This window comes from Lonchura striata, chromosome 3, assembly GCF_050655825.1.
Source record: "Lonchura striata isolate lonStrDom1 chromosome 3, ASM5065582v1, whole genome shotgun sequence".
Taxonomy (NCBI): Eukaryota; Metazoa; Chordata; class Aves; order Passeriformes; family Estrildidae; genus Lonchura; species Lonchura striata.
In genome coordinates, this window is record NC_140705.1 from 907,926 (window position 1) to 933,974 (window position 26,049).

Consider the following 26,049-nt stretch of genomic DNA (forward strand, 5'->3'; position numbering starts at 1 on the left):
TGTCCCGGCTCTCCTCCATCCCTGTCCCGGCCCTCCTCCATCCCTGTCCCGGCTCTCCTCCATCCCTGTCCCGGCCTTCCTCCATCCCTGTCCCGGCCCTCCTTCATCCCTGTTCCTGCTCCTCCATCCCTGTCCCGGCTCTCCTCCATCCCTGTCCCGGCTCTCCTCCATCCCTGTCCCGGCCCTCCTCCATCCCTGTCCCGGCTCTCCTCCATCCCTGTCCCGGCCCTCCTTCATCCCTGTTCCTGCTCCTCCATCCCTGTCCCGGCTCTCCTCCATCCCTGTCCCGGCTCTCCTCCATCCCTGTTCCTGCTCCTCCATCCCTGTCCCGGCTCCTCCATCCCTGTCCCGGCTCTCCTCCATCCCTGTCCCGGCTCTCCTCCATCCCTGTTCCTGCTCCTCCATCCCTGTCCCGGCTCTCCTCCATCCCTGTCCCGGCTCTCCTCCATCCCTGTTCCTGCTCCTCCATCCCTGTCCCGGCTCCTCCATCCCTGTCCCGGCTCTCCTCCATCCCTGTCCCGGCTCTCCTCCATCCCTGTCCCGGCTCTCCTGCATCCCCCCGAGCTGTTCCTCAACTCCTGTCCGAGCGATCCTCCTGCATCCCTCGGGGCCGACCCTACAGAGCCCCGGGAGCCGATCCTACAGAGCCCCGGGAGCCGATCCTACAGAGCCCCGGGAGCCGATCCTACAGAGCTCTGGGAGCCGATCCTACAGAGCCCCGGGAGCCGATCCTACAGAGCTCTGGGAGCCGATCCTACAGAGCTCTGGGAGCCGATCCTACAGAGCTCTGGGAGCCGATCCTACAGAGCCCTGGGAGCCGATCCTACAGAGCTCTGGGAACCGATCCTACAGAGCCCCGGGAGCCGATCCTACAGAGCCCTGGGAACCGATCCTACAAAGCCCTGGGAACCGATCCTACAGAGCTCTGGGAGCCGATCCTAACAAAGCTCTGGGAGCCGATCCTACAAAGCCCTGGGAACCGATCCTACAAAGCCCTAGAAGCCGATCCTACAAAGCCCCGAGCGGCCCCGAGCGGCCCCGGCCAGCCCGGAGCGCTCCCGCGGCTCCCGCGCCGCTCCGGGGCCGCTCCGGCTCCGGTCCCCGCTCGGGGCCGGTCCCGCGGCCCTGCCCTGCCCCGTCCCCGGAGGGAGCCGAGCCGGGCCGGGCCGGGCCGGGCCGGGCCACCCACCTGCGCGGCGGCCGCCCGGTGCCCGCCGCTCCCGGCGCGGCTCCATCCCGCGGGTGCGCGCACCCGCCGTCTCCGCGGCAACGGGGCCGCCGCGGGAGCGCGCACCGCCCGGGCACCGCCGGCGCATCCCCAAAATGCGGCCCGGCTGCTCCGGGGCGAGCCGGCCCGCCGCCGCCGCCGCCAAATAGCTCTTGATGCTGCTATTGATTATTTTTTCCATGATTTTTTCCCTAGTTTTCATTTTCCTGCTTTTCACGTTTTCGTTTCTTACAAACGGTTTTTAGGTCCACCCCATGCTGCTCTGTTGGAGGGAGGAGGAAACAGCGCACAGCCTCCTACAAGGAGTTCTTTAACAAGCAAACAAACAAAAAGAGGATCACAGAAGGAAAGAGCAGCTTGGAAACGAACGCCCCAAGCTCACCGAGCGCAGGCTGACTGACCAGCTGCTTATATTTCACTCCATCCCTCCCCCTGAACAAGTTAATATAAAATAAATTACTATAAAAGCACAAAAGCTACTCTTCCACACGAAATATTTATCAAGAGAAACGCACCCACACGGAGGGGAGCTGGAAAAGCCGGGATTTAGGGATTTTGGGGAGGAATATTGTGGTTCTGAACCCATCCGCGGGCAGGGGCTCCTTGCACTGCCCCAGGGCAATGGGGCAGGCCAGAATTCCTCTGGGAATTCTCAGCCCCCAGGCTCAGGAGGAAGCATTCCTCCCAGTAAATTAACAAATTTATTATTACCATTAACAAACGATTCATCAAGTGCCTCTAACGGAGGTTATTGCACCGTGCAATGTGGCCTCACACAAACCAACCAAGCAAAACCCTAAATAAATAAATGCCACCCAGCTCCCCCAGCTCGGAGAAGTTCTAAAAAGCTCTGGGTTCGTCTCAAGCCCAGTTTGAAATCCAGAACCAGCCAGTGCCAGGCAGGGCTCGCCTGGAGGGGACCTTGAAGACCCATCCAGCTCCAGCCCCTTCCGTGGGCAGGGCCGTTCCCAGGGGTTTGTGCCATTGAAGAGGAGAAGTTACGGCTTCCCCTGTTGTTTATTCCACCTCTGGCTCCAGCAGGAGATTCCTGACTGGAATTAGGCTGGCTCCAGCCTAAGGACAAGGGCAGGGATCATCCTGGGAGGTGCAGAGGGTTCTGCAGGGCGCAGACACGGCCATGGGAGGGTGATGGTGATGGTGGCCACTAAACCAGCGCTGGCCACCCCTGGCACCGGGACAGGGCCGGGGCAGGATCGGTGCTGAGGAGAGTTCAGGAGAAATCCTAAATAAACCCCTCCGAATTAAAGCCCAGAGCTGGGGGTCCCTGCTCCTTCTGCTGGGTGATACCCCGATATCCCAATATCCCAATATCCAATATCCCAATATCCCAATATCTCAATATCACGGCATCCAATATCCCAATATTCCAATATCCCAATATCACAGTATCCAATGTGTCAATATCCCAATATCTCAACATCACAGCATCCAATATCCCAATATCTCAATATCACAGTATCCAATGTGTCAGTATCCCAATATCCCAATATCACGGTATCCAATATACCAATACCCCAATATCTCAATATCACAGTATCCAATATCTCAATATCCAATATCTCAATCATGGCATCCAACATCCAACATCCCAATATCACAGTATCCAATATCCCATATCCCAATATCTCAATATCACAGTATCCAATATCATGGTATCCAATATCTCAATATCCCAATATCCAATATCTCAATATCCAATATCTCAGTCATGGCATCCAACATCCAATATCTCAATATCATGGTATCCAATATCCCAATATCCTAATATCACAGTATCCAATATCTCAATATCCCAGTATCCCAATACCCAGTATCCCAATATCCCAAATCCCACTATCTCAATATCCATTACCCCAATATCCCAATATCTCAATAACCCAATATCCTGTATCTCAATGTATCAATATCCTGTATTTCAATATTCCAATACCCCAATATTCCAATATCCTAATATCTCAATATCACAGTATCCAATATCCCAATATCCACTATGCCAATATCTCAATATCCCAATATCCAATATCCCAACACCTAATATCCCATCTCCCAAGCCCCAATACCCATCTCCCAGCAGCCCTCCCTCCCCGCTGTGCCCGTGCCCAGTGCCTGCCAGGGGAGCCAGCAGAGGAGCTCAGCCAGGCTCTGCCCTGGCAGGGACAGCAGCTCCTGCTCCAGATCCTGGCCCAGATCCCAGCTCCTGCTCCAGATCCTGGCCCAGATCCCGCTCCAGATCCTGGCCCAGATCCCAGCTCCTGTCCTAGATCCTGGCCCAGATTCCAGATCCTGGCCCAGATTCTATATCCTGGCCCAGATCCTAGATCCTGGCCCAGATCCCAGATCTTGCTCCAGATCCTGGCCCAGATTCCAGATCCTGCTCCAGATTCCAGCTCTTGTCCAAGATCCTGGCCCAGATTCCAGATCCTGCTCCAGATCCTGGCCCAGATTCTATGTCCTGGCCCAGATCCCAGATCTTGCTCCAGATCCTGGCCCAGATCCCAGCTCCTGTCCTAGATCCTGGCCCAGATTCCAGATCCTGGCCCAGATCCTGGCCCAGATTCTATGTCCTGGCCCAGATCCCAGATCTTGCTCCAGATCCTGGCCCAGATCCCAAATCTTGCTCCAGATCCTGGCCCAGATCCCAGATTGTGTTTGAGATCCCAGATCCTGGCCCAGATTCCAGATCCTGCTCCAGATCGTGTCCCAGATCTGCTCCTGCTCCCAGATCTGTTCCTGCTCCAGATCCTGCTCCAGATGCCCGATCCTGTCCCAGATCTGCTCCTGCTGCAGATTCTGGTCCAGATGCCGCTCCAGATCCCAGCTCCTGTCCCAGATCTGCTCCAGAACCTTCTACAAATCCCAGCTCCTGTCCCAGATCTGCTCCTGCCCCGTCCCCCCTTCTGCTCCCGTCCCAGCTCCAGCTCCTGTCCCAGCTCTGCAGAGGAACAGCAGGAAAACTCCTGGGAAAGCCAAACTCACAGGTTACTCCTGCCACAGCAGGGACACCTCCCACTGCCCAGGGTGCCCCAGTGCCCAGCCTGGCCCTGGGCACTGCCAGGGACCCAGGGCCTGCCCACCCTGCCAGGAACGGTTCCTAATTCCCAATCTCCCATCCAGCCCTGCCGTGGGGTGGCTGTGCTGCCTCTGCTACACTTTAAAACCAAAGATTTCATGTCAGGAGTTTGTGTTAGGTGGGCCCAAAGTCAAGCCCCAAAACCCCACGGAGGTGATGGAGCACTTGAAATTATTCCTCCCAGGACAAGTGATCGTGCCACCACCATCTCTGCTTTACCCAGCCACACAACCAACCGGTGCCATCCTTCTCCAGCCCGCTCTCTGTCACCCCGAAAAAGGGCAGCTCTGAGCTGCACTCGGCGAGCTGACACCCAAACCCAAAAGTGCCTTGCATGGAATTACTCTCCAGCAGGCAGGGAGCTCCCACCCAGACACAGAATCCCTGAGAAGGAAAAGGAAAATCCCCCCAGCCCCAGCTGTGCCCAATCCCCACCTCGTGCCCAGCCCAGGGCGCTGAGTGCCACGTCCAGGCCTGCCCTGGGCACCCCAACCCTCCCCGGGCAGCCCCTGCCAAGGCCTGAGCTCCTTTCCATGGGGAAATTCCTGCTGCTGCCACCCTGCTCCCTCCTTGAGGCCATTTCCCCTTGTCCTGTCCCTGCTCCCCGGGAGCAGGGAGGCAGCTGGAGATCAGGGAGTGCAGAATGCACCAAAGCAGCAGGAAATGGCACCATTTCCATTTTTGCTCCTACTGGCTCAGCCTGGCTGCAGGAATGCAGGCCAAGGTGCTTCAGAAACATTCCCTTATTCCTGGAAATGTGAGGGAGGCAAATCCCTGATTCCCTCAGGGCTGTGCAGCGCGGGCTCCAGCAGTGGGTCCAGCAAATCCCTGACTCTGAGGCTCCAGGAACTTTTCTGTCTGCATTTTTCCCATCTCCCAAAGCAGTGAGAAACACTGGGATACCAGAGCTCCCACCACACAGGGAACATCAGCCTGACTGCAGTTCTGAGTGGATTTAAAAACACTCCTGTCCTGGTCTTAAAGGTTCAGGGGTGCAAATTCCATCACTGCTTGGGTAATATTCTAACAATTCTTTCCTTACATTCCCCATTAAAATCATCACATTTTGTTACCCAGAGCAGCTGTGGTGTCCCTGGCAGTGCCCAGGGCCAGGCTGGACACTGGGGCTGGAGCAGCTGGGACAGTGGAGGTGTCCCTGCCATGGCAGGGGTGGCACTGGTGGCCTTTACCAACCTGAGATTCTCTGATTTTCATATTTCATATTGATTATTCTGAAAGTGGCTCCCTCCAGCTCCTGCTCCCTGCCATCTGCCTGAGTTCCAGGATTATGTCATTTCTCTGTTATTGGTATTTTAGAGCTGTCCAAGCATTCCCAACCCTGGGGGTTGCACCTGCATTCCCGGGGTCCTTGGCTGGACACTGCCCAATTCCCAAACCCATTTCCAGCCCCTGAACCTTCTCACTGACCCCTGGTCCTCCCCAGGATCCCACCACCCAAGGGAGCCTCTGCTGCTGGTCCTCCTGGCTCCTGTCACCATCCTGGGCTACCAAACCCCCCCAAAATCCACGTTCAGCCACCTGCAGACCACGACCTCCAAAACCCGCAGACCACAACCTCCAGAACCTGCAGATCATGACGCCCAAAACCTGCAGACCACGACCCCCAAAACCTGCAGACCACGACCTCCAGAACCTGCAGACCACGACCTCCAGAACCTTCAGACCACGACCCCCAAAACCTGCAGACCACGACCCCCAAAACCTGCACACCACAACCCCCAAAACCTGCACACCATGACTCCCAAAACCTGCAGACCACGACCCCCAAAACCTGCAGACCACGACCCCCAAAACCTGCACACCACAACCCCCAAAACCTGCGGACCACGACCTCCAAAACCTGCAGACCACGACTCCCAAAACCTGCACACCACAACCCCCAAAACCTGCAGACCACAACCCCCAAAACCTGCGGACCACGACCCCCAAAACCTGCAGACCACGACTCCCAAAACCTGCAGACCACGACCTCCAAAACCTGCTGCTGAGCACTTTTCCCCCTCGTTTGGCTTCATTCCCAACATTTCCTCACTCCCTCCATCCCACCCCTTCTCCTCCTGCTGGCAGTGGGTGCCAATGGCACGGAACTCCGAGGGCAGCCTCGAAAACCCCTTTTTTGCCAAGGAGATAAACCATTTTCATGGAATAACGGAATCCCAAATGGACTGGCTCGGAAGGGACCGCAGAGCTGACCTTGGTGCAAACCCCCTGCCACGGGTTCCTCCCCATCTCCTGCCTCTATTCTGTTCTGGATCTTCCCGTGCTCATCATGAACACGTTCTGAATCTCTCCCACCTCATTAGTGCAAATGAACCCCACAGGAAGTGCCGGGAAAGAGATCTGTAGAAAAATTTTAAAACTTGATAGAAAGTTTATATAGTGTGCATTTGTATGTAAACTTTGAGAAAAAAACGTTAACTTAGAAATATTACAAAAATAGAAATATTATAAATAGTATAATAGTAGAAATATTATGAAAGAGGATAAATATTAAGAGAAAAAAATGAATTAAAACAAAGTTTCAAAGATGGTTTTATTAAAAAGATTAGATATTTTAAAGAAATTGAATTATAAAAGAATGATAAAATGAATGCTAAAAAGAATAAAAAGAAATATGAAAAGAATGCTAAAAAGAATTATAAAAATATACATTGTATTAGGATTCATAAGGAGTAATTTCAGATAATTAGTTTTAAGACATTTATAATTTAGTGTGGTAAAAGCTGACAGGTTAAAAGTGTTTCTAAGCACTGTAATGCTGGCACCAGGCCCCTCTGGCAGCTCAGGCTGGCACCTCCCTGCCCAGCTCCCCGCGTTCCCAGGCAGGGACAGCACCCGGGGCTGGCACCTCTGCAGGGCTCCGGGCACAGCAAAACTTCCCAGAGCTGGGAAATCACCTCGGGAGCAGCTGGGACTGAAAACACCCCGGGGCAAGGCAGCACCCAGCCGGGCCAGCCCCAGACCCCAAAATCCCTGGGGTGGAGAAATGCCCAGCCCAGCGAGCCCAGCAGCCCTGGGAGCCAGAGCACACAGCCCAAGCTGTGGAATTCCAAGGGGAATTCAGGCTGGATATCAGGGAAAAGTTCTTCCCAGGAAGGTGATAAAGTTCTGGGATGGCAGCTCGGGGAGGTTGGGGAGTCCCCATCCCTGGGTGTGTTTAACAAAGCCTGGATGTGGCACTGGGTGCCAGGGCTGAGTTGGGGCTGGGATGGACTCGATGGGCTTGGAGGGCTCTTCCAACCTGGTTATTACAGGAATTTTGGGAATTCTCTGATTTTGTGAATTCTGATCCCCACCTTGTCCCAGCCCAGAGCTCTGAGTGCCACATCCAGGAATTCCCTGGACACCTCCAGGGATGGGCACTCCAACCCTCCCTGGGCAGTGCCAAGGCCTGAGCTCCCTTTCCAGGCAGGAATTCCTGCTGCTGCCCACCCTGAGCCTGCCCTGGCCCAGCCTGAGCCCATTTCCCCTTGTCCTGTCCCTGTTCCCTGGAGCAGAGCCCGACCCCCCTGGCTGTCCCCTCCTGGCAGGAGCTGTGAGAGACACAAGGTCCCCCTGAGCCTCCTTTGCTCCAGGCTGAGCCCCTTCCCAGCTCCTCAGGAACTCTCCATTCCCTTCCCAGCTCCCTCAGGAACTCTCCATTCCCTTCCCAGCTCCTCAGGAACTCTCCAGCCCCTTCCCAGCTCCCTCAGGAACTCTCCAGCCCCTTCCCAGCTCCTCAGGAACTCTCCATTCCCTTCCCAGCTCCTCAGGAACTCTCCATTCCCTTCCCAGCTCCTCAGGAACTCTCCAGCCCCTTCCCAGCTCCCTCAGGAACTCTCCAGCCCCTTCCCAGCTCCTCAGGAACTCTCCATTCCCTTCCCAGCTCCTCAGGAACTCTCCATTCCCTTCCCAGCTCCTCAGGAACTCTCCATTCCCTTCCCAGCTCCTCAGGAACTCTCCAGCCCCTTCCCAGCTCCTCAGGAACTCTCCAGCCCCTTCCCAGCTCCCTCAGGAACTCTCCAGCCCCTTCCCAGCTCCTCAGGAACTCTCCAGCCCCTTCCCAGCTCCCTCAGGAATTCTCCAGCCCCTTCCCAGCTCCCCCAGCCCTTCTGGAAGGTGAATCCCTCTCCACAGCTCATTGCCCCATCACTGCCCCTCTGCCAAACCACAGCCTGGAAACCACTCACAACAAATCCTAACTCATTGTTTACATTCTTTCTACCCACTTTTGTGTTTCCTCCCTCCCTCAAAGAGCACAGCTGGGTTTTTCCCCTTCCAAGCCTTGTTTTCCCTGGAACTTTTGGCCAAGTATTGTTAAACTGCCCCTAGTTATTAATATTTCCATTCTTTATTTACTCAGCTGCAGCAGAGCTCAGCTTTCCTGGAGTCTCTCCCCCTCTTTCTTTGTAGGTGCTGATGTTGCTCAGGTGCTGATTCCCTCACACAAATGAAATTCAGTCCACCCCTGGTCCCTGGCACCCCAAGGGTGACTCCCTGGGGCCTGCAGCAATTCCTGTTTGGAGCTGAGCTCCAGCAGAAAACCTCCTCTGGAGACAGCCCCCCTCACCTGAAGCCAGGGCAGGGGGTTTAATGTTGGTTTTGTTGCTTCACTGGTGTCACAGGAGCCCAAAGGCCTCACAGGAACCCAGGTGGGACCTTTTTGTCCCCGTGCTGTCCATGGGATGTCACTCCCCCCTGCAGGAGTCCTGCACAGGTCGGTGTGGGCTGTTCCAGAGCTGTCCTGGGAGCCCCAGGCCCCACTTCCCCATCTCTGGCTTTTTAGTGAGTTGGTTTTTACATTTCATTGGAGCTGTCAGCACCCAGCAGATGTCTCTGAGCTGCCGAGCTGCTGCCAGGAGTGTCCGGGCAGCTGTCCCTGTCCCCATGTCCCTGTCCCTGTCCCCATGTCCCTGTCCCCATGTCCCTGTCCCTGCAGGAGCTGTCCTGTCCCCATGTCCCTGTCCCTGTCCCCATGTCCCTGTCCCTGCAGGAGCTGTCCTGTCCTCATGTCCCTGTCCCCATGTCCCTTCAGGAGGTGTGACATGCCCCCATGTCCCTGTCCTCAAGTCCCTGTCCCCATTGTCCCTGTCCCTGCAGGAGCTGTTCTGTCCTCATGTCCCTGTCCCCATGTCCCTGTCCCTGTCCCCACGTCCCTGTCCCTGTCCCCATGTCCCTGTCCCTGCAGGAGCTGTCCTGTTCCCATGTCCCTGTCCCCATGTCCCTGCAGGAGCTGTCCTGTCCCCATGTCCCTGTCCCCATGTCCATGTCCCTTCAGGAGGTGTGACATGTCCCCATGTCCCCATCCCCATGTCCCTGTCGGAGCTGTCCAGCCCTGTCCCTGCAGGTGCCTAGCCCTGTCCCTATGTCCCTGCAGGACGTGTGACATGTCCCCATTGTTCCTGTCCCTGCAGGAGCTGCCCAACCTTGTCCCTATGTCCCTGCAGGACGTGTGACATGTCCCCATTGTTCCTGTCCCTGCAGGAGCTGCCCAACCTTGTCCCTATGTCCCTGCAGGTGTCCAGCCCTGTCCCCATGTCCCTGTCCCCATGTCCCTGTCCCTGCAGGTGCCCAGCCCTGGGAAGGGAAAGGCAGAGATGGAGCAGGAAGGAAATGCAGTGATGGGCTGGGAAGGAAAGGCAATGCCAGGCTGGGCAGGAAAGGCAGTGCCAGGCTGGGCAGGAAAGGCAGTGCCAGGCTGGGAAGGAAGAGGCCAGGAGCTGTAGGGACAGAATAGACCTGGAGCTGCTGGGAAGGAACAGACCATGAAGGAACAGGCCAGGAGCTGCTGGGAACAGGAGCTGTTGAGGAGGAACAGACCATGCTGTGCACCACACACAGTCCTGTCCCTGGCTCTGATGTTCTCCACCATGGTCAGTCCTGTTCCTGGCTCTGATGTTCTGCACCATGGTCAGTCCTGTCCCTGGCTCTGATGTTCTCCACCATGGTCAGTCCTGTTCCTGGCTCTGATGTTCTGCACCATGGTCAGTCCTGTTCCTGGCTCTGATGCTCTGCACCACGGACAGTCCTGTCCCTGGCTCTGATGCTCTGATGTTCTCCACCATGGACAGTCCTGTCCCTGGCTCTGATGTTCTCCACCATGGTCAGTCCTGTCCCTGGCTCTGATGTTCTCCACCATGGTCAGTCCTGTCCCTGGCTCTGATGTTCTGCACCATGGTCAGTCCTGTCCCTGGCTCTGATGTTCTGCACCAAGGACAGTCCTGTCCCTGGCTCTGATGTTCTGCACCACGGACAGTCCTGTCCCTGGCTCTGATGTTCTGCACCAAGGACAGTCCTGTTCCTGGCTGTGATGTTCTGCACCACGGACAGTCCTGTCCCTGGCTCTGATGTTCTCCACCATGGTCAGTCCTGTTCCTGGCTCTGATGTTCTCCACCATGGTCAGTCCTGTCCCTGGCTCTGATGCTCTGATGTTCTCCACCATGGACAGTCCTGTCCCTGGCTCTGATGAGCCATTTGTATAGAAGGGGATGAATTCCTGAGAACCCACTCTGGCTCTGAACTGAGCAGCAGCAGCACTGAGCCCTGGGCTCTTTTCAATCTGGGTGCAACTGCCCCAAGGAAAGCAGAGCAGAGTTTCTCTTCCATGGACTCTGCCCAATCCCTCCCTGCACGGCACCAAGCAAGCTCTGGGAGAGGAGGGAATCCTCAGGGAGGCAGGAACTGGAGGGAACCAGCACAGAGCAAAGCAGCCACCAGCCCCAAGCTGGGCTGGCAGAGCCCAGAGTGAGCTGCTGGTGCAGGTCTGGAGCTCTACGCTGCTCACAGCACGAGGAAAAGCTCTGCAGCTCTCACCTGTCCAGCACTTGGCAATTTAGCCTCCAGCCTTTCCTTGGGGAATGCCACACTGTTAAAGGAGTGAGCAGAAGAGGCAGTCAGTGGAAGCAGGGCCTGGGCAGCACAGCCTGACCGGGGTGGCTCAGGGGCAGGGACATCCCTGTCCCAGCACCTCGGCTCCCCACGCAGGGCCTGGGGCACAGGAACTGCTCCCAGGGGGATCTGGTGCTCAGATGAGAGCAGAGATCAGCTCCCCACTCTCAGGCTGCCCGTGGCTCCCCACGCAGGGCCTGGGGCACAGGAACTGCTCCCAGGGGGATCTGGTGCTCAGATGAGAGCAGAGATCAGCTCCCCACTCTCAGGCTGCCCTTGGCTCCCCACGCAGGGCCTGGGGCACAGGAACTGCTCCCAGGGGGATCTGGTGCTCAGATGAGAGCAGAGATCAGCTCCCCACTCTCAGGCTGCCCGTGGCTCCCCACGCAGGGCCTGGGGCACAGGAACTGCTCCCAGGGGGATCTGGTGCTCAGATGAGAGCAGAGATCAGCTCCCCACTCTCAGGCTGCCCGTGGCTCCCCACGCAGGGCCTGGGGCACAGGAACTGCTCCCAGGGGGATCTGGTGCTCAGATGAGAGCAGAGATCAGCTCCCCACTCTCAGGCTGCCCTGGCTCCACCCTCGTGGAAATGGGAGTGCTGCACTCTCCTGCAATTAGATCCCAGTGCTGCTCCTCCTCACCCTCTCCTACAGGTGTGAGGAGTTCTCCTCCAGCCTCTCTGGGACACTGAGGTTTATTCAGTTTGTTTGGGTCTTTTCCTCTCGGTTTTTACTTGTGAGGTGAAACCTGACAAAGTGGGGAAGCAGAGTGGCCTCAGGCTGCTCCAGCCACCCCCAGTGCCGTGGTTTTCCACCCAGCCCATCCCACCAGTGCCACAGTGGGGTCACAGCAGCAGGGGGACAAAGGCACGGAGAGAGGCCAGGGATGTGAGGCCAAGGCCCCGGGAGCTGACCCACGCGTGTGACACGGTGCTGTGTGTCTCATTTAATTTACAATAAATGAGAAAGCAGAGCCTGATCCGACACGGGAGCAGTGGCAGGTGCCCCTGGTGGGGACAGGGAGGTGCCAGAGCTGCAGGCAGGACGCAGCCAGGCCTGGCTCCAGCTGCACAAACACCTCCTGCAGCTCTGAGGCTCCTCACAAGCACGAATTCTCCAGAGGAACATTCCCAACCCAGCAGGGAAACACCTGAGAAGCACTGCAGGGCCTGGGCTGCTCCCTGCCCCAGCCCCGGGCTCAGGAGGGGCTCAGGGATGAGGAGGGGGCTCAGGGGTGGGGAGGGGGCTCAGGAGGGGCTCAGGGTACTCACACCATGTGGGGCAGGTCCAGGGGTTGAGGAGGGGGTTCAGGAGTGAGGAGGGGGCTCAGGAGGGGCTCAGGGGTGGGGAGGGGGCTCAGGAGGGGGTTCAGGAGTGAGGAGGGGGCTCAGGAGGGGCTCAGGGGTGGGGAGGGGGCTAAGGAGGGGGTTCAGGAGTGAGGAGGGAGCTAAGAGGGGATTCAGGTGTGGGGAGGGGGCTCAGGGTACTCACACCATGTGGGGCAGGTCCAGGGGTTGAGGAGGGGGCTCAGGAGGGGCTCAGGGGTGGGGAGGGGGCTCATGGTACTCACACGATGTGGGCCAGGTCCAGGGGCCTCTCGGGCTGCTCGGGGAACAGCGGCCGGGGCGGGTCCCTGCTGGGCACGCAGCCCAGAGATTTGCTGATGGCGTGGCTCAGCTTCTTGGCCGGGGATTTCTGGGGAGCAAGCACAGGAGCCAGGTGAGCCTGGAGCCAGGTGAGCCCTGGAGCCTGGTGAGCACAGGAGCCAGGTGAGCCCCAGCCAGGTGAGCCCTGGAGCCAGGTGAGCCCCAGCCAGGTGAGCACAGGAACCAGGTGAGCTCAGGAACCAGGTGAGCCCTGGCCAGGTGAGCGCTGGCACAGCTGCCCAGCCAGGGGGGACTCCCCATCCCTGGAGGGGTTCCAAGGCCCTGTGGCACTTGGGGACAGGGGACACGGTGGCCTGGGCAGTGCTGGCGTGGTTGGACTTGATGGTCTCACAGGGCTTTTCCAACCCAAATGAGTCCAGGACTGTATGAATTTTATAAATGTTACAAAAAGCACAGAATCAGCTTTCTGAGATCCCTTCTTCAGCAAACTCGCAGCCTTTGCCAGATCCTTGGTAAAGGACATTTCCTCCCCATCACTGAAGGACACTCACCTTTTGCTCACATCTACCAACCAATATCCCAATAACCTGCTCCTGCTTCTCCCTCTTCCTGCCTGGAATAACAAAACCCACGGCAAAGGCTTGTCACTAGTTATTGTAAGGGCTTAGGGAATCAAGAATTCTAAACCCTTCCAGGATGGGCACTCCAACCCTCCCTGGGCAGTGCCAAGGCCTGAGCTCCCTTTCCAGGCAGAAATTCCTGCTGCTGCCCACCCTGAGCCTGCCCTGGCCCAGCCTGAGCCCATTTCCCCTTGTCCTGTCCCTGTTCCCTGGAGCAGAGCCCGACCCCCCCTGGCTGTCCCCTCCTGGCAGGAGCTGTGAGAGCCACAAGGTCCCCCTGAGCCTCCTTTGCTCCAGGCTGAGCCCCTTCCCAGCTCCTCAGGAACTCTCCAGCCCCTTCCCAGCTCCTCAGGAACTCTCCATTCCCTTCCCAGCTCCCTCAGGAACTCTCCATTCCCTCCCCAGCTCCCTCAGGAACTCTCCATTCCCTCCCCAGCTCCCTCAGGAATTCTCCATTCCCTCCCCAGCTCCCTCAGGAATTCTCCATTCCCTCCCCAGCTCCCCAGCCCCTCCTGGGCTCCATTCCCTTCCCAGGGCACGGGCACTGCCCTGGCCCTGCTGCCCCCAGAGCTGGCACAGCCCATGGCCAGGGGCCTCTTTTATTCCATTTTCAGTCCCATTTCTCATTCCATTCAGTCTCATGTCTCGAAGGCATCTGTTCACTTAGCAGCTTTTAGCACACCACACTACAAATACCTTAAAGCCAATCATCTACAGTTACCCCTCGTGGGTGCTGACACATCTTCCAAAGTTCTGTTTCTCCAAAGTATCTCTCTTATTTCTGTTGAAACTTCTGTTTCCATTTCTCTCCCAGCAACATCTCTCCTATTCCACAGCGTTCCTAAATCAACATTTCCTATCTCAGAGTTTACACACAAACACATCTACAAAGAAATGGATTATGCATCTGTATATACTCCATGAACCTGATGTCAAGTTTTAAAGTTCTGCAAATCCCCGTGCCACACTCCACATCCCATGGAGACCTTCCCAAGGGAGCGGGGGGACAGAATCCCAAATCCCAGAAGTGCCAGTGCCACACTGTCCCCGTGGCACAGAGCAGCCCGGGTTAACCCTTGCTGGGCCGCTCTGCTCCTGCTCCGAGTGTGCCTCCTCCCTGCCCGAGGATCCGCAGTGACACCGAACCTGGAACTGCCCCGAAGAGAAAATCTGGGAAGAGTTTCAAGGTGTTCACCCCTCCAAAGGGGCCCCAACGAGCAGCAAAAACACCCCTTAAAAATAGAATAGAACATAGAAAATCGCTATGCTTACAGAGTTTAATGTTAAACTCTGTAACATCACTATGTTAAATATATATATATATTATATATATATATATATATATAAAGTATATATAATATATATAATATATATAATATATATTATATATATAATATATATTATATATATTATATATATAATATATATATATAAAATATGTGCAGCAAAAAATTACCAAAGGTACCTCAATTTCAGGAAAAAGAAGCCATAAGTATATACATAATAATATATTTAATGTATATATATGTATATCTGTATAAAATGTATATTCTATGTGTATATATACATATATTTGTATATATGGTATGTAAATAATAATATATTTTATATATATAAATAAGATTGTATGTATATACATGTATAAATATTGTATGTATATATAGTATATAAATAATAATATCTTTATATAATATATAATAATATATAATATGTGGTATATAATATATTAAATATACTAAATACTATATACTATATACTATATAATATAATAGATATATATTATATATACATATTTACATATATACATAATATTTACAGACACCTATATATGTATATGTATATACATATGCACATATATAATATTTGCATATATATTTATGAATGTAAATAATAAATATTTTATATATACACATATATATGCATATGTGTGTATATATTGTATTGCATGTATGTACATATTGTATATAAATAATCATATATTAATATTTATAGATGCAATAATGTTATCGATAAGCCTATTGATCCTATTTGCCATAACTATGGAGACATTTCTGACTAAGCTCTGCTGGGTCTCAGGGCTCCAAACCTCTGCAAATACAGCAGGTGGGTGTGAATGAGGGTGAAAAGGCAGGAAAGAACATTTCTGCTTCACCCTCCTGCTGCCCCGGGGCTTTCACACTCACCAGGGGCTCCCTGAGCCACCAACACGGGCCAAACACAAAATAAGGACTTTTCTTTTTAATCAGGACTCCATTTAAACTTTCATCAGATTAACATGAGTTATTCAGGGAAGTTAAAATAAATATTAAAAGGATGGCACTGGATGAGCCCTAATGTCCCTTCCCACCCAAGGCATTGCACGTTTCCACCATTTGGACCTCTCTTTGTATTGAAAATCCCAGCCTGGATTTAAATGCATTTAAGGGAATAATAACCTACTGTTATCTGGGATTAAACATTCCAGAAGTTTATTACTCACAGAGTTATAAAAAGGACAATAGAATTTTCCTTTGCCTCCCAACTCCTGCGTGGTACTCAGCCCAATTTTCTAAATTAAACAGTAATGCTCTAATGGCTCTTCCTTATGTAGATAACTATTAATTATAATCCTATCATCACCTGAACTTCTCTTTGAATGAGGGAAAGCTTGGGCTTAGTCTCCTGCCATAAAACAGGTTTTTCTCCATAAAACTGCCTGTAATTCCTTGAGCTGTGGTTATCAGCCTGCCACTGAACTGCAGGTTACTGCTCAGATCCCTTCCGCAAGGCTTCTCCATCCCGAGCTTTCCAGAAGGATTCCCAGCTGGCAGCAGAGGCAGGGAAAATGCAAGAATGCTGATTTTTTAGAGATGCCACTGGCCAAAGGCCCCGTGCAGAGCAGAGCTCTGGTCGCTGCTGTGGCTGCCTGGGGAGAACAGGCAGAACTGCAGGAGATCAGCTCAATTCCACAGCCCTGAGGCTGGCACCCAGCCTGGCACCCAGCCTGGCACCCAGCCTGGCTGTCCCTCAGCCTGGCACCCAGCCTGGCACCCAGCCTGGCACCCAGCCTGGCTGTCCCTCAGCCTGGCTGTCCCTCAGCCTGGCACCCAGCCTGGCTGTCCCTCAGCCTGGCACCCAGCCTGGCTGTCCCTCAGCCTGGCACCCAGCCTGGCACCCAGCCTGGCTGTCCCTCAGCCTGGCACCCAGCCTGGCACCCAGCCTGGCACCCAGCCTGGCTGTCCCTCAGCCTGGCACCCAGCCTTGCTGTCCCTCAGCCTGGCACCCAGCCTGGCTGTCCCTCAGCCTGGCACCCAGCCTGGCACCCAGCCTGGCACCCAGCCTGGCTGTCCCTCAGCCTGGTACCCAGCCTGGCACCCAGCCTGGCACCCAGCCTGGCTGTCCCTCAGCCTGGTACCCAGCCTGGCACCCAGCCTGGCACCCAGCCTGGCCCTCAGCCTGGCACCCAGCCTGGCACCCAGCCTGGCTGTCCCTCAGCCTGGCTGTCCCTCAGCCTGGCACCCAGCCCATGGCTCCAGGCTGTCCTGGTCCCTCTGCAGAGCTCCCTGCCCCCAGCCCATCCACATCCCACCCCCCTGGGGCTGTCCCTGGGCTGAGCCAGGCTGGTGCCCTCCGTCCCCGTGCCCAGGATGTGCCTCCATGCCCAGGTTTTTCCAGCCAGGAGGAACAAACAATAAACTCAGTGCCACTCCCTGTTTACACCCTTGGGTGTTTGGAAAAGCCCCGTGGAGCAGCTCTGCCCCAGACCTGAATGTGCCTGAGGGAACCAGCCCGGAGAGGCTGCTCCAGATCCAGCTACCCAGGAGGAACAGCCCCACCCAGGAGGAACATCCTCACCCAGGGGGAACAGCCCCACCCAGGAGGAGCATCCCCACTCAGGAGGAACATCCTCACCCACCCAGGAGCATCCCCACCCAGGAGGAGCAGCCCCACCCAGGAGGAACAGCCCCACCCAGGAGGAACATCCTCACCCAGGGGGAACAGCCCCACCCAGGAGGAACATCCTCACCCAGGAGGAACAGCCTCACCCAGGAGGAGCAGCCCCACCCAGGGGGAGCAGCCCCATCCAGGAGGAGCAGCCCCACCCAGGAGGAACATCCTCACCCAGGAGGAACAGCCTCACCCAGGAGGAGCAGCCCCACCCAGGGGGAGCAGCCCCACCCAGGAGGAACAGCCTCACCCAGGAGGAGTGCCCTGACCCCAAAAAGAAGCCTTTACCCACAAGGAATGCCAAGAACCAGGAGGAATGGCATGAAGCAGAGGGAATGCCCCTATCCAGGAGGAATACCATGACCCAGGAGCAGTGCCCTGACCCAGGAAAAACCCTTACCCAGGAGAAAGCCCTGACCCAGGAGCAGTGTCCCTGACCCAGGAGCAGTGTCCCTGACCCAGGAGCAGTGCCCTGACCCACCAGCAGTGCCCTGACCCACCAGCAGTGCCCCTGACCCAGGAGCAGTGCCCCTGACCCAGGAGCAGTGTCCCTGACCCAGGAGCAGTGCCCCTGACCCACCAGCAGTGCCCCTGACCCACCAGCAGTGTCCTGACCCACCAGCAGTGTCCTGACCCACCAGGAGTGTCCCTGACCCAGGAGCAGTGTCCCTGACCCACGAGCAGTGCCCCTGACCCACGAGCAGTGCCCCTGACCCACCAGCAGTGTCCCTGACCCACCAGGAGTGTCCCTGACCCAGGAGCAGTGCCCCTGACCCACCAGCAGTGCCCCTGACCCATGAGCAGTGCCCCTGACCCACCAGCAGTGTCCTGACCCACCAGGAGTGTCCTGACCCACCAGCAGTGTCCTGACCCACCAGGAGTGTCCTGACCCACCAGCAGTGCCCCTGACCCACCAGCAGTGCCCCTGACCCACCAGGAGTGTCCCTGACCCACGAGCAGTGCCCCTGACCCATGAGGAGTGCCCTGACCCACCAGCAGTGCCCCTGACCCACCAGGAGTGCCCCTGACCCATGAGGAGTGCCCTGACCCACCAGCAGTGCCCTGACCCACCAGCAGTGCCCCTGACCCACGAGCAGTGCCCCTGACCCACCAGCAGTGCCCCTGACCCATGAGGAGTGCCCTGACCCACCAGCAGTGCCCCTGACCCACCAGGAGTGCCCCTGCCCAGGGGCAGGCCTTACCCAGGAGGAGTGCTCCTTCATCTGGTGCTGGTTGCTGTGGGGGCCGCTGGCGTGGCCCCTCCAGAAGCAGGACTGGCACAGCTGGTAGTTGTGGCACTGCTGGCAGCGGTACCGGAAGCCCATCATGCTCTCGCAGTGGCAGTACGAGCACTCCACGGGGTGGAAGACTGGCACACAGGGGCAAGCACAAGGAAAAGAAAAGTTCCAGTGGATTTCTGGTAAACCTGGAACATCCCATTTCACCAGGGCCCCCCCAGCTCCTCCAGTACTCAGCACCTGGGCAGGATTTTGAGGGCACAGCAGGGAGTTTTGGTTCCATTAACCCTCAGGTGAAGCTGATGGTAAGGCAGCAGTTCCAGCTGACAGGTTCTCACAATATTCCTCCCTGGGCACGCTCAGAATTCCCCAGCAAAGCTGAGCACAGCTGGGGTCTGCCCACTGTGCCAGGCTCTCCCAGCTCCAGTGTCCAGCCTGGCCTTGGGCACTGCCAGGGATCCAAGGACAGGACAGATCCAGGGACTCCCGGGCACTGCCAGGGATCCAGGGGCAGGACAGATCCAGGGACTCTCGGGCACTGCCAGGGATCCAGGGGCAGGACAGATCCAGGGACTCCCGGGCACTGCCAGGGATCCAGGGGCAGGACAGATCCAGGGAATCTTGGGCACTGCCAGGGATCCAAGGACAGGACAGATCCAGGGATTCGTGGGCACTGCCAGGGATCCAGGGACAGGACAGATCCAGGGAATCTTGGGCACTGCCAGGGATCCAGGGACAGGACAGATCCAGGGATTCCCGGGCACTGCCAGGGATCCAGGGACAGGACAGATCCAGGGATTCCCGGGCACTGCCAGGGATCCAGGGGCAGCCCCAGCTGCTCTGGGCACCCTGTGGCACTCACCACCCCTCCAGGGAACAATTTCTAATTCCCAATATCAGATAAAAATCTGGAGCCTCGCTGATTCTGAAATCAAAGGCTGTTTCCTACGGTGTCATATGCCAAATATGCTAATTGCTAATTATCTTCTAACAAAGCTGCAGCACACCTGGAGAATTTGGCTGGATTGTGCCTAAGGAGATCCCTGGGGCCCAGGGTCACCTCTTCAGAATGGGCAATTCCTGGTCCAAGCCCCCTGTCACCCCAGCTCCTACACCTCCACAGCTTCCACGAGGAATTCCCGGTGTCCCTCTGAATGTGACCACGCAGAGAGCTCAGATCAGTCTGACCTGCAGAGCACCATCAGGGCTGGGCTAAAACAAACACCAATAAATGCTTCTTCCCTGCTCTACCCCTGCATGGACAGTCCTGCCACACTGAAGTCTTTGGGAGAAACCAAAGAGGAATGTGAGCACGAGGGGAAGGAGCTGAGACCTCCCCATGGCAAATGCATCCTGAGATGGGAGGGACAGAACAGAACCAGGGCCTCACCTCCCTGCCAGGAACAATTCCCAATTCCCAATGTCCCACCCAGCCAGCCCTCTGGCACTGGGAGCCATTCCCTGGCTCCTGTCCCTCCATCCTTGTCCCCAGTCCCTCTGCAGCTCTCCTGGAGCCCCTCCAGGCCCTGCCAGGGGCTCTGAGCTCTGCCTGGATCCTTCTCCTCTCCAGGTGAGCCCCCCCAGCTCTCCCTGGATCCTTCTCCTCTCCAGGTGAGCCCCCCCAGCTCTCCCTGGATCCTTCTCCTCTCCAGGTGAGCCCCCCCAGCTCTCCCTGGATCCTTCTCCTCTCCAGGTGAGCCCCCCCAGCTCTCCCAGCCTGGCTCCATGAGAAATCCTCCCCCACCTTGTCAGAACTGTCTCTTCTCCTCCCTGGCTCTGTGCAGGCAGCACAGATTGCTGCAGATAAAAGGGAACAGAAGCAGCACAGAGCCCAAGCCCTGATATCCTGATGAGAGAAGCAATGACAATTCAAACCCTGATATCCTCCAGAGGGCAGCAATAACAACAACCCAAACCCTCACATCCTGATGAGAGGAGCAATAACAACAACCCAAACCCTGATATTGTGATGAGGGGAGCAATAACAAGAACCCAAACCCTGATATCCTGATGAGAGAAGCAATGACAATTCAAACCCTGATATCCTCTACATCGGAGCAATAACAACAACCCAAACCCTCACATCCTGATGAAGGGAGCAATAATAAACCAAACCTGACATCCTGATGAGGGGAGCAATAACCCAAACCCTGACATCCTGATGAGAGGAGCAATAACAACAACCCAAACCTGACATCCTGATGAGAGGAGCAATAAAAACAACCCAAACCTGATATCCTGATGAGAGGAGCAATAACAACAACCCAAACCCTGATAGCCTGATGAGGGGAGCAATAACCCAAACCCTGATATCCTGATGAGGGGAGCAATAACAACAACCCAAATCCTGATATTGTGATGAGGGGAGCAATAACCCAAACCCAAACCCTGATATCCTGATGAGAGGAGCAATAACAACAACCCAAATCTGACATCCTGATGAGAGGAGCAATAACAACAACCCAAACCTGATATCGTGATGAGGGGAGCAATAACAACAACCCAAACCCTGATATCCTGATGGGGGGAGCAATAACAACAACACAAACCTGACATCCTGATGGGGGGAGCAATAACAACAACACAAACCTGACATCCTGATGAGGGGAGCAATAACAACAACCCAAACCTGATATCCTGATGAGGGGAGCAATAACAATGTTCTGATAACAGACCACGAGGCACAGCAGGAACAGGGACAGGGACAGGGACAGCACTCACTGTCCTGCACAGGCACAGCCTCACAATGATGGATAAGGAGAAGGCTGGAACAGCCAGGATCAGGGATTATTAGATCAGGGAACAGCAAGAGGAGAAGAAAAGAGGTGGCAGTTGTTTTGGTTACCTGCAGGGCTTTTTTGTTTTTTCTTGCTTTGGGCTTTTTGCCTGTTTTGTTTTTTTTTTTCTGTTGTGGTTTTTATTTTCTGTTGTTGTTTCCTTGGGGTTTGTTTGTTAAGGTTTTTGTGGGGTTTGTTTTTTTAGGTTTTTGTTTGGGTTTGCGGTTTTGGTGGTTTTGTTTGTTTGTTTGGTTTTGGGTGATTATTTGCTTGGTTTTTGTTTGTTTGTTTGTTTTGTGGTATTAATTTTGTTTGTTTTGATTTTTCTGCAAGGGCCAAAGTTTAGCTTTGGATAGGAAAGACCCAAAGGAAGGGGAGCAGCCAAGCTGGTCCCCTCCTGCTCCTGGCTGCTGCCAGGGAATGCCAGGATCAAACCAGGATCCCCTTTGCCCTGGAGTTCACCCAACACTTTAACCAGATCAACCTCCTCACCTCCTGGGCACGATTCCCCATAGGACTTGATCCCAGGAAATTGCCACCACCAAAATTAATTTAAAAATCCCAGGATCCCTGAGGCTGGACAATCCCTCCCAGCCCATCCAGTCCAGCTGTGCCCAATCCCCACCTTGTCCCCAGCCCAGAGCTCTGAGTGCCACATCCAGGAATTCCCTGGACACCTCCAGGGATGGGCACTCCGACCTTCCCTGGGCAGTGCCAAGGCCTGAGCTCCCTTTCCAGGCAGAAATTCCTGCTGCTGCCCACCCTGAGCCTGCCCTGGCCCAGCCTGAGCCCATTTCCCCTTGTCCTGTCCCTGTTCCCTGGGAACAGATCCCAAATCCCCTCCTGGCTGTCCCCTCCTGGCAGGAGCTGTGAGAGCCACAAGGTCCCCCTGAGCCTCCTTTGCTCCAGGCTGAGCCCCTTCCCAGCTCCTCAGGAACTCTCCAGCCCCTTCCCAGCTCCTCAGGAACTCTCCAGCCCCTTCCCAGCTCCTCAGGAACTCTCCAGCCCCTTCCCAGCTCCTCAGGAACTCTCCAGCCCCTTCCCAGCTCCTCAGGAACTCTCCAGCCCCTTCCCAGCTCCCTCAGGAACTCTCCAGCCCCTTCCCAGCTCCTCAGGAACTCTCCAGCCCCTTCCCAGCTCCCTCAGGAACTCTCCAGCCCCTTCCCAGCTCCCCCAGGAACTCTCCAGCCCCTTCCCAGCTCCTCAGGAACTCTCCAGCCCCTTCCCAGCTCCCTCAGGAACTCTCCAGCCCCTTCCCAGCTCCTCAGGAACTCTCCAGCCCCTTCCCAGCTCCCTCAGGAACTCTCCAGCCCCTTCCCAGCTCCCCCAGGAACTCTCCAGCCCCTTCCCAGCTCCTCAGGAACTCTCCAGCCCCTTCCCAGCTCCCTCAGGAACTCTCCAGCCCCTTCCCAGCTCCCTCAGGAACTCTCCAGCCCCTTCCCAGCTCCCCCAGCCCCTCCTGGGGCTCCGTTCCCTTCCCTGGACACGCTCCAGCCCCTCCAGGGCTCTCCTGGCAGGAGCTGTGCAGAGCCCCAAGGTCCCTCCTGAGCCTCCTTTTCTCCTTTCCCAGCTCCCCCAGCCTCAGGAACAATCAGATAATGTCACTTTTCTTCCACTAACTGCTGTAACAGTAAAACCCAGGCTTTGTCCTGCTGCTGCTTTCACGCCCAGCCAGTCCCCATGCACATTCCCAGGAATGTGTCCCAGCCAGGTCTGGGATGCTCTGGGACAGGACTGATGAAGGCCCGAGCTGCTGCTCACAGGAGCAAGGACGGAGCAGGAGGAGACTGCATTTACCATTTTCAACGTGAGCCAGCCTGTGCATGAGGGGCAGCCACACAAGGCACTGGGGAGGAGGGTCGGCCATCAGCGTGTCCAGGAACATGTTGAGCATCACCTTCTTCTGCAGGGAGAGCACAGGGAGCTGCAGAGCCACGCATGGGCCGTGCTGCCAGGAGCATCCTGCACTGCCCCACCATGGAACCAGGGAGTGCTCGGGCTGGGAAGGGACCTCAAACACCACCCAGTGCCACCCTGCCACGGCAGGGACACCTGCCACTGCCCTGCATCCCTGGCAGCGCCCGGGCCAGGCTGGACACTGGGGCTGGCAGCACTGGGACAGTGGGAGGTGTCCCTGCCATGGCACTGCGTGGCATTTCAGAGCCCAGCCTAAACCATTCTGGGATTCTGAGAACATTTTTGGCGAGAGGAGTTTAAACTTTTTAAGCCCGTGTCCAACCTGGCCTTGGGCACTGCCAGGGATCCAGGGGCAGGACAGATCCAGGGATTCCCGGGCACTGCCAGGGATCCAGGGGCAGCCCCAGCTGCTCTGGGCACCCTGTGGCCCTCACCATCCTCCAGGGAACAATTCCTAATTCCCAATATCAGGTGTAAATCTGGAGCCTCGCTGATTCTGAAATCAAAGGCTGTTTCCTACGGTGTCATATGCCAAATATGCTAATTGCTAATTAACTTATATTGAGTCACTATAAATTTTACATCAAATGCTGGAGAAATGTTTCTTCTGGAGCATCATCATCATCATCTAAACATTTAATTTTAGGCTTAAGATCAATCAAGTTCATGTTTACAGTTGATTTAAGGATTAGTTATATTATTTACATTACCTCAAACGAGAAACAAATCATTGGAACAATTAAAATACAACTGCAATGGATTTAAAAATAAACTGCTCACAGAAGGTGTTTATTTGGAACAGATCCTGGAAACGACTTGTTGAAACTAATTGTCTTAACACAGTGAAAAAGCTTTGAAAAATCAAGGGAAAATAGTAAAGATGGCGTGGTTTAGGTTTTGGGAAAGAAATGAGTCACTCCTGATGCCTGATGGGGAGTAGGGGTGGCCCTTCAAGGAAGGGAATCAACTGAAATGACAGAAAAATCCCTCAATTCTTATTTTGGACTGTTTCAAAGTGCCTGGGTTGGACAGGGGACCTCAGTGACCCCCTGCCCCAATGCCCTGGGAATCCCAAATCCCATATCCCAAATCCCTAATCACAGATCCCTGATCCTGAATCCCCAATCCCAGATCCCAAATCCCCAGACCCCAAATTTCCAATCCCCAAATCTCATACCCCAAATCCCCTATCCCTGAACCCCAGACCCCAAATCCCTGACACCAGACCCCAAATCCCCGATCCCCCATCCCAGACCCCAAACCCCAGACCCAAAACTCCCAATCCCCAGACCTTAAATCCCCAATCCCAGACCCCAGACCCCAATCCTTCATCCTGGACCCCAAAAATCCCCACTCCCAGACCCCAAATCCCAATCCCCAAATCCCAGACCCCAAATCCCCGATCCCAGACCCCGAACTCCCAAACCCCAAATCCCCACTCCCAGACCCCAAACCCCAATCCCAGACCCCAAACTCCTGACCTCCAAACCCCAAACCCCCAATCCCAGACCCCAAACCACCAATCCCCAAAACCCAGACCCCAAATCCCCAATCCCAAACTCCCAAATCCCCAATCCCAGACCCCCAAATCCCCAATCCCAGACCCAAACCCCCAATCCCAGACCCCAAACCCCCGATCCCAGACCCCAAACCCCTGATCCCAGACCCAAACCCCCGATCCCAGACCCCAAAAACCCGATCCCAGACCCCAACACCTGATCCCAGACTCCAAATCCCCGATCCCAGACCCCAAACCCCCGATCCCAGACCCAAACCCCCGATCCCAGACCCCAAACCCCTGATCCCAGACCCAAACCCCCGATCCCAGACCCCAAAAACCCGATCCCAGACCCCAACACCTGATCCCAGACTCCAAATCCCCGATCCCAGACTCCAAACCCCCGATCCCAGACCCAAACCCCCGATCCCAGACCCCAAACCCCCGATCCCAGGCCCCAAACTCCTGACCTCCAAACCCCAAATCCCCAATCCCAGACCCCAACACCTGATCCCAGACTCCAAATCCCCGATCCCCAAACCCCAAACCCCCAATCCCCAAACCCCCAAACCCCCAATCCCCAGAGCCCAGAGCCCAGCCCTGACCTGCTGGGGGAAGCAGGTGCGCACCGAGTGCTCCGTGTAGCCGAAGGAGGGCCCCTCGAACACGGCCGTGGGCAGCTTCAGCACCTCCCTCAGGAACTGCTCAAACTTGGGGAAAACCATCAGCCCGTTGGAATCTGAGATCTGAGAGAAAATATCTGTAAGAAAATACAATAAAGCCCCCCAGTAAATACGGGATCACTGCGGGAACTGGTCCCTTATGCCCCGAGGGCTTCCCTGAGCTGGGCTCTGCTCTGATCACTGCTCCATCCCTGCTCCAAATCACCTCAGTTTCCCTGAGCAGCACTGCTCCAGGACAGAGTTTATCACTGCTCCATCCCTGCTCCAAATCACCTCAGTTTCCCTGAGATGTGCTCTGCTCTGAGCAGCACAGCTCCAGGACAGCGTTTATCACTGCTCCATCCCTGCTCCAAATCACCTCAGTTTCCTGAGATGGGCTCTGCTCCAGGACAGCGTTTATCACTGCTCCATCCCTGCTCCAAATCACCTCAGTTTCCTGAGATGGGCTCTGCTCCAGGACAGCATTTATCACTGCCCCATCCCTGCTCCAAATCACCTTAGTTTCCCTGAGATGTGCTCTGCTCTGAGCAGCACAGCTCCAGGACAGCATTTATCACTGCTCCATCCCTGCTCCA

At 55.6% G+C, this 26,049-nt stretch overlaps 1 protein-coding gene across 18 annotated transcripts in view; it reads right to left on the reverse strand.

The window, feature by feature from the left end:
* DTNB (dystrobrevin beta) overlaps nucleotides 1-26,049 on the reverse strand; it is a 141,939-nt gene that overhangs the window by 90,013 nt on the left and 25,877 nt on the right. For all 18 annotated transcript variants that reach the window (XR_014953507.1, XM_085574246.1, XM_085574247.1 and 15 more), the window contains 4 exons: nucleotides 25,397-25,551; nucleotides 23,174-23,279; nucleotides 18,564-18,730; nucleotides 12,778-12,902 (listed from right to left, as the gene is read on the reverse strand). Coding sequence is in view for 17 of the 18 variants with exons in the window: in XM_085574246.1 (XP_085430372.1) it covers nucleotides 12,778-12,902; nucleotides 18,564-18,730; nucleotides 23,174-23,279; nucleotides 25,397-25,551 (553 nt within the window). In the remaining variant the exon portion in view is untranslated. The remainder of the gene's footprint in view (nucleotides 1-12,777; nucleotides 12,903-18,563; nucleotides 18,731-23,173; nucleotides 23,280-25,396; nucleotides 25,552-26,049) is intronic.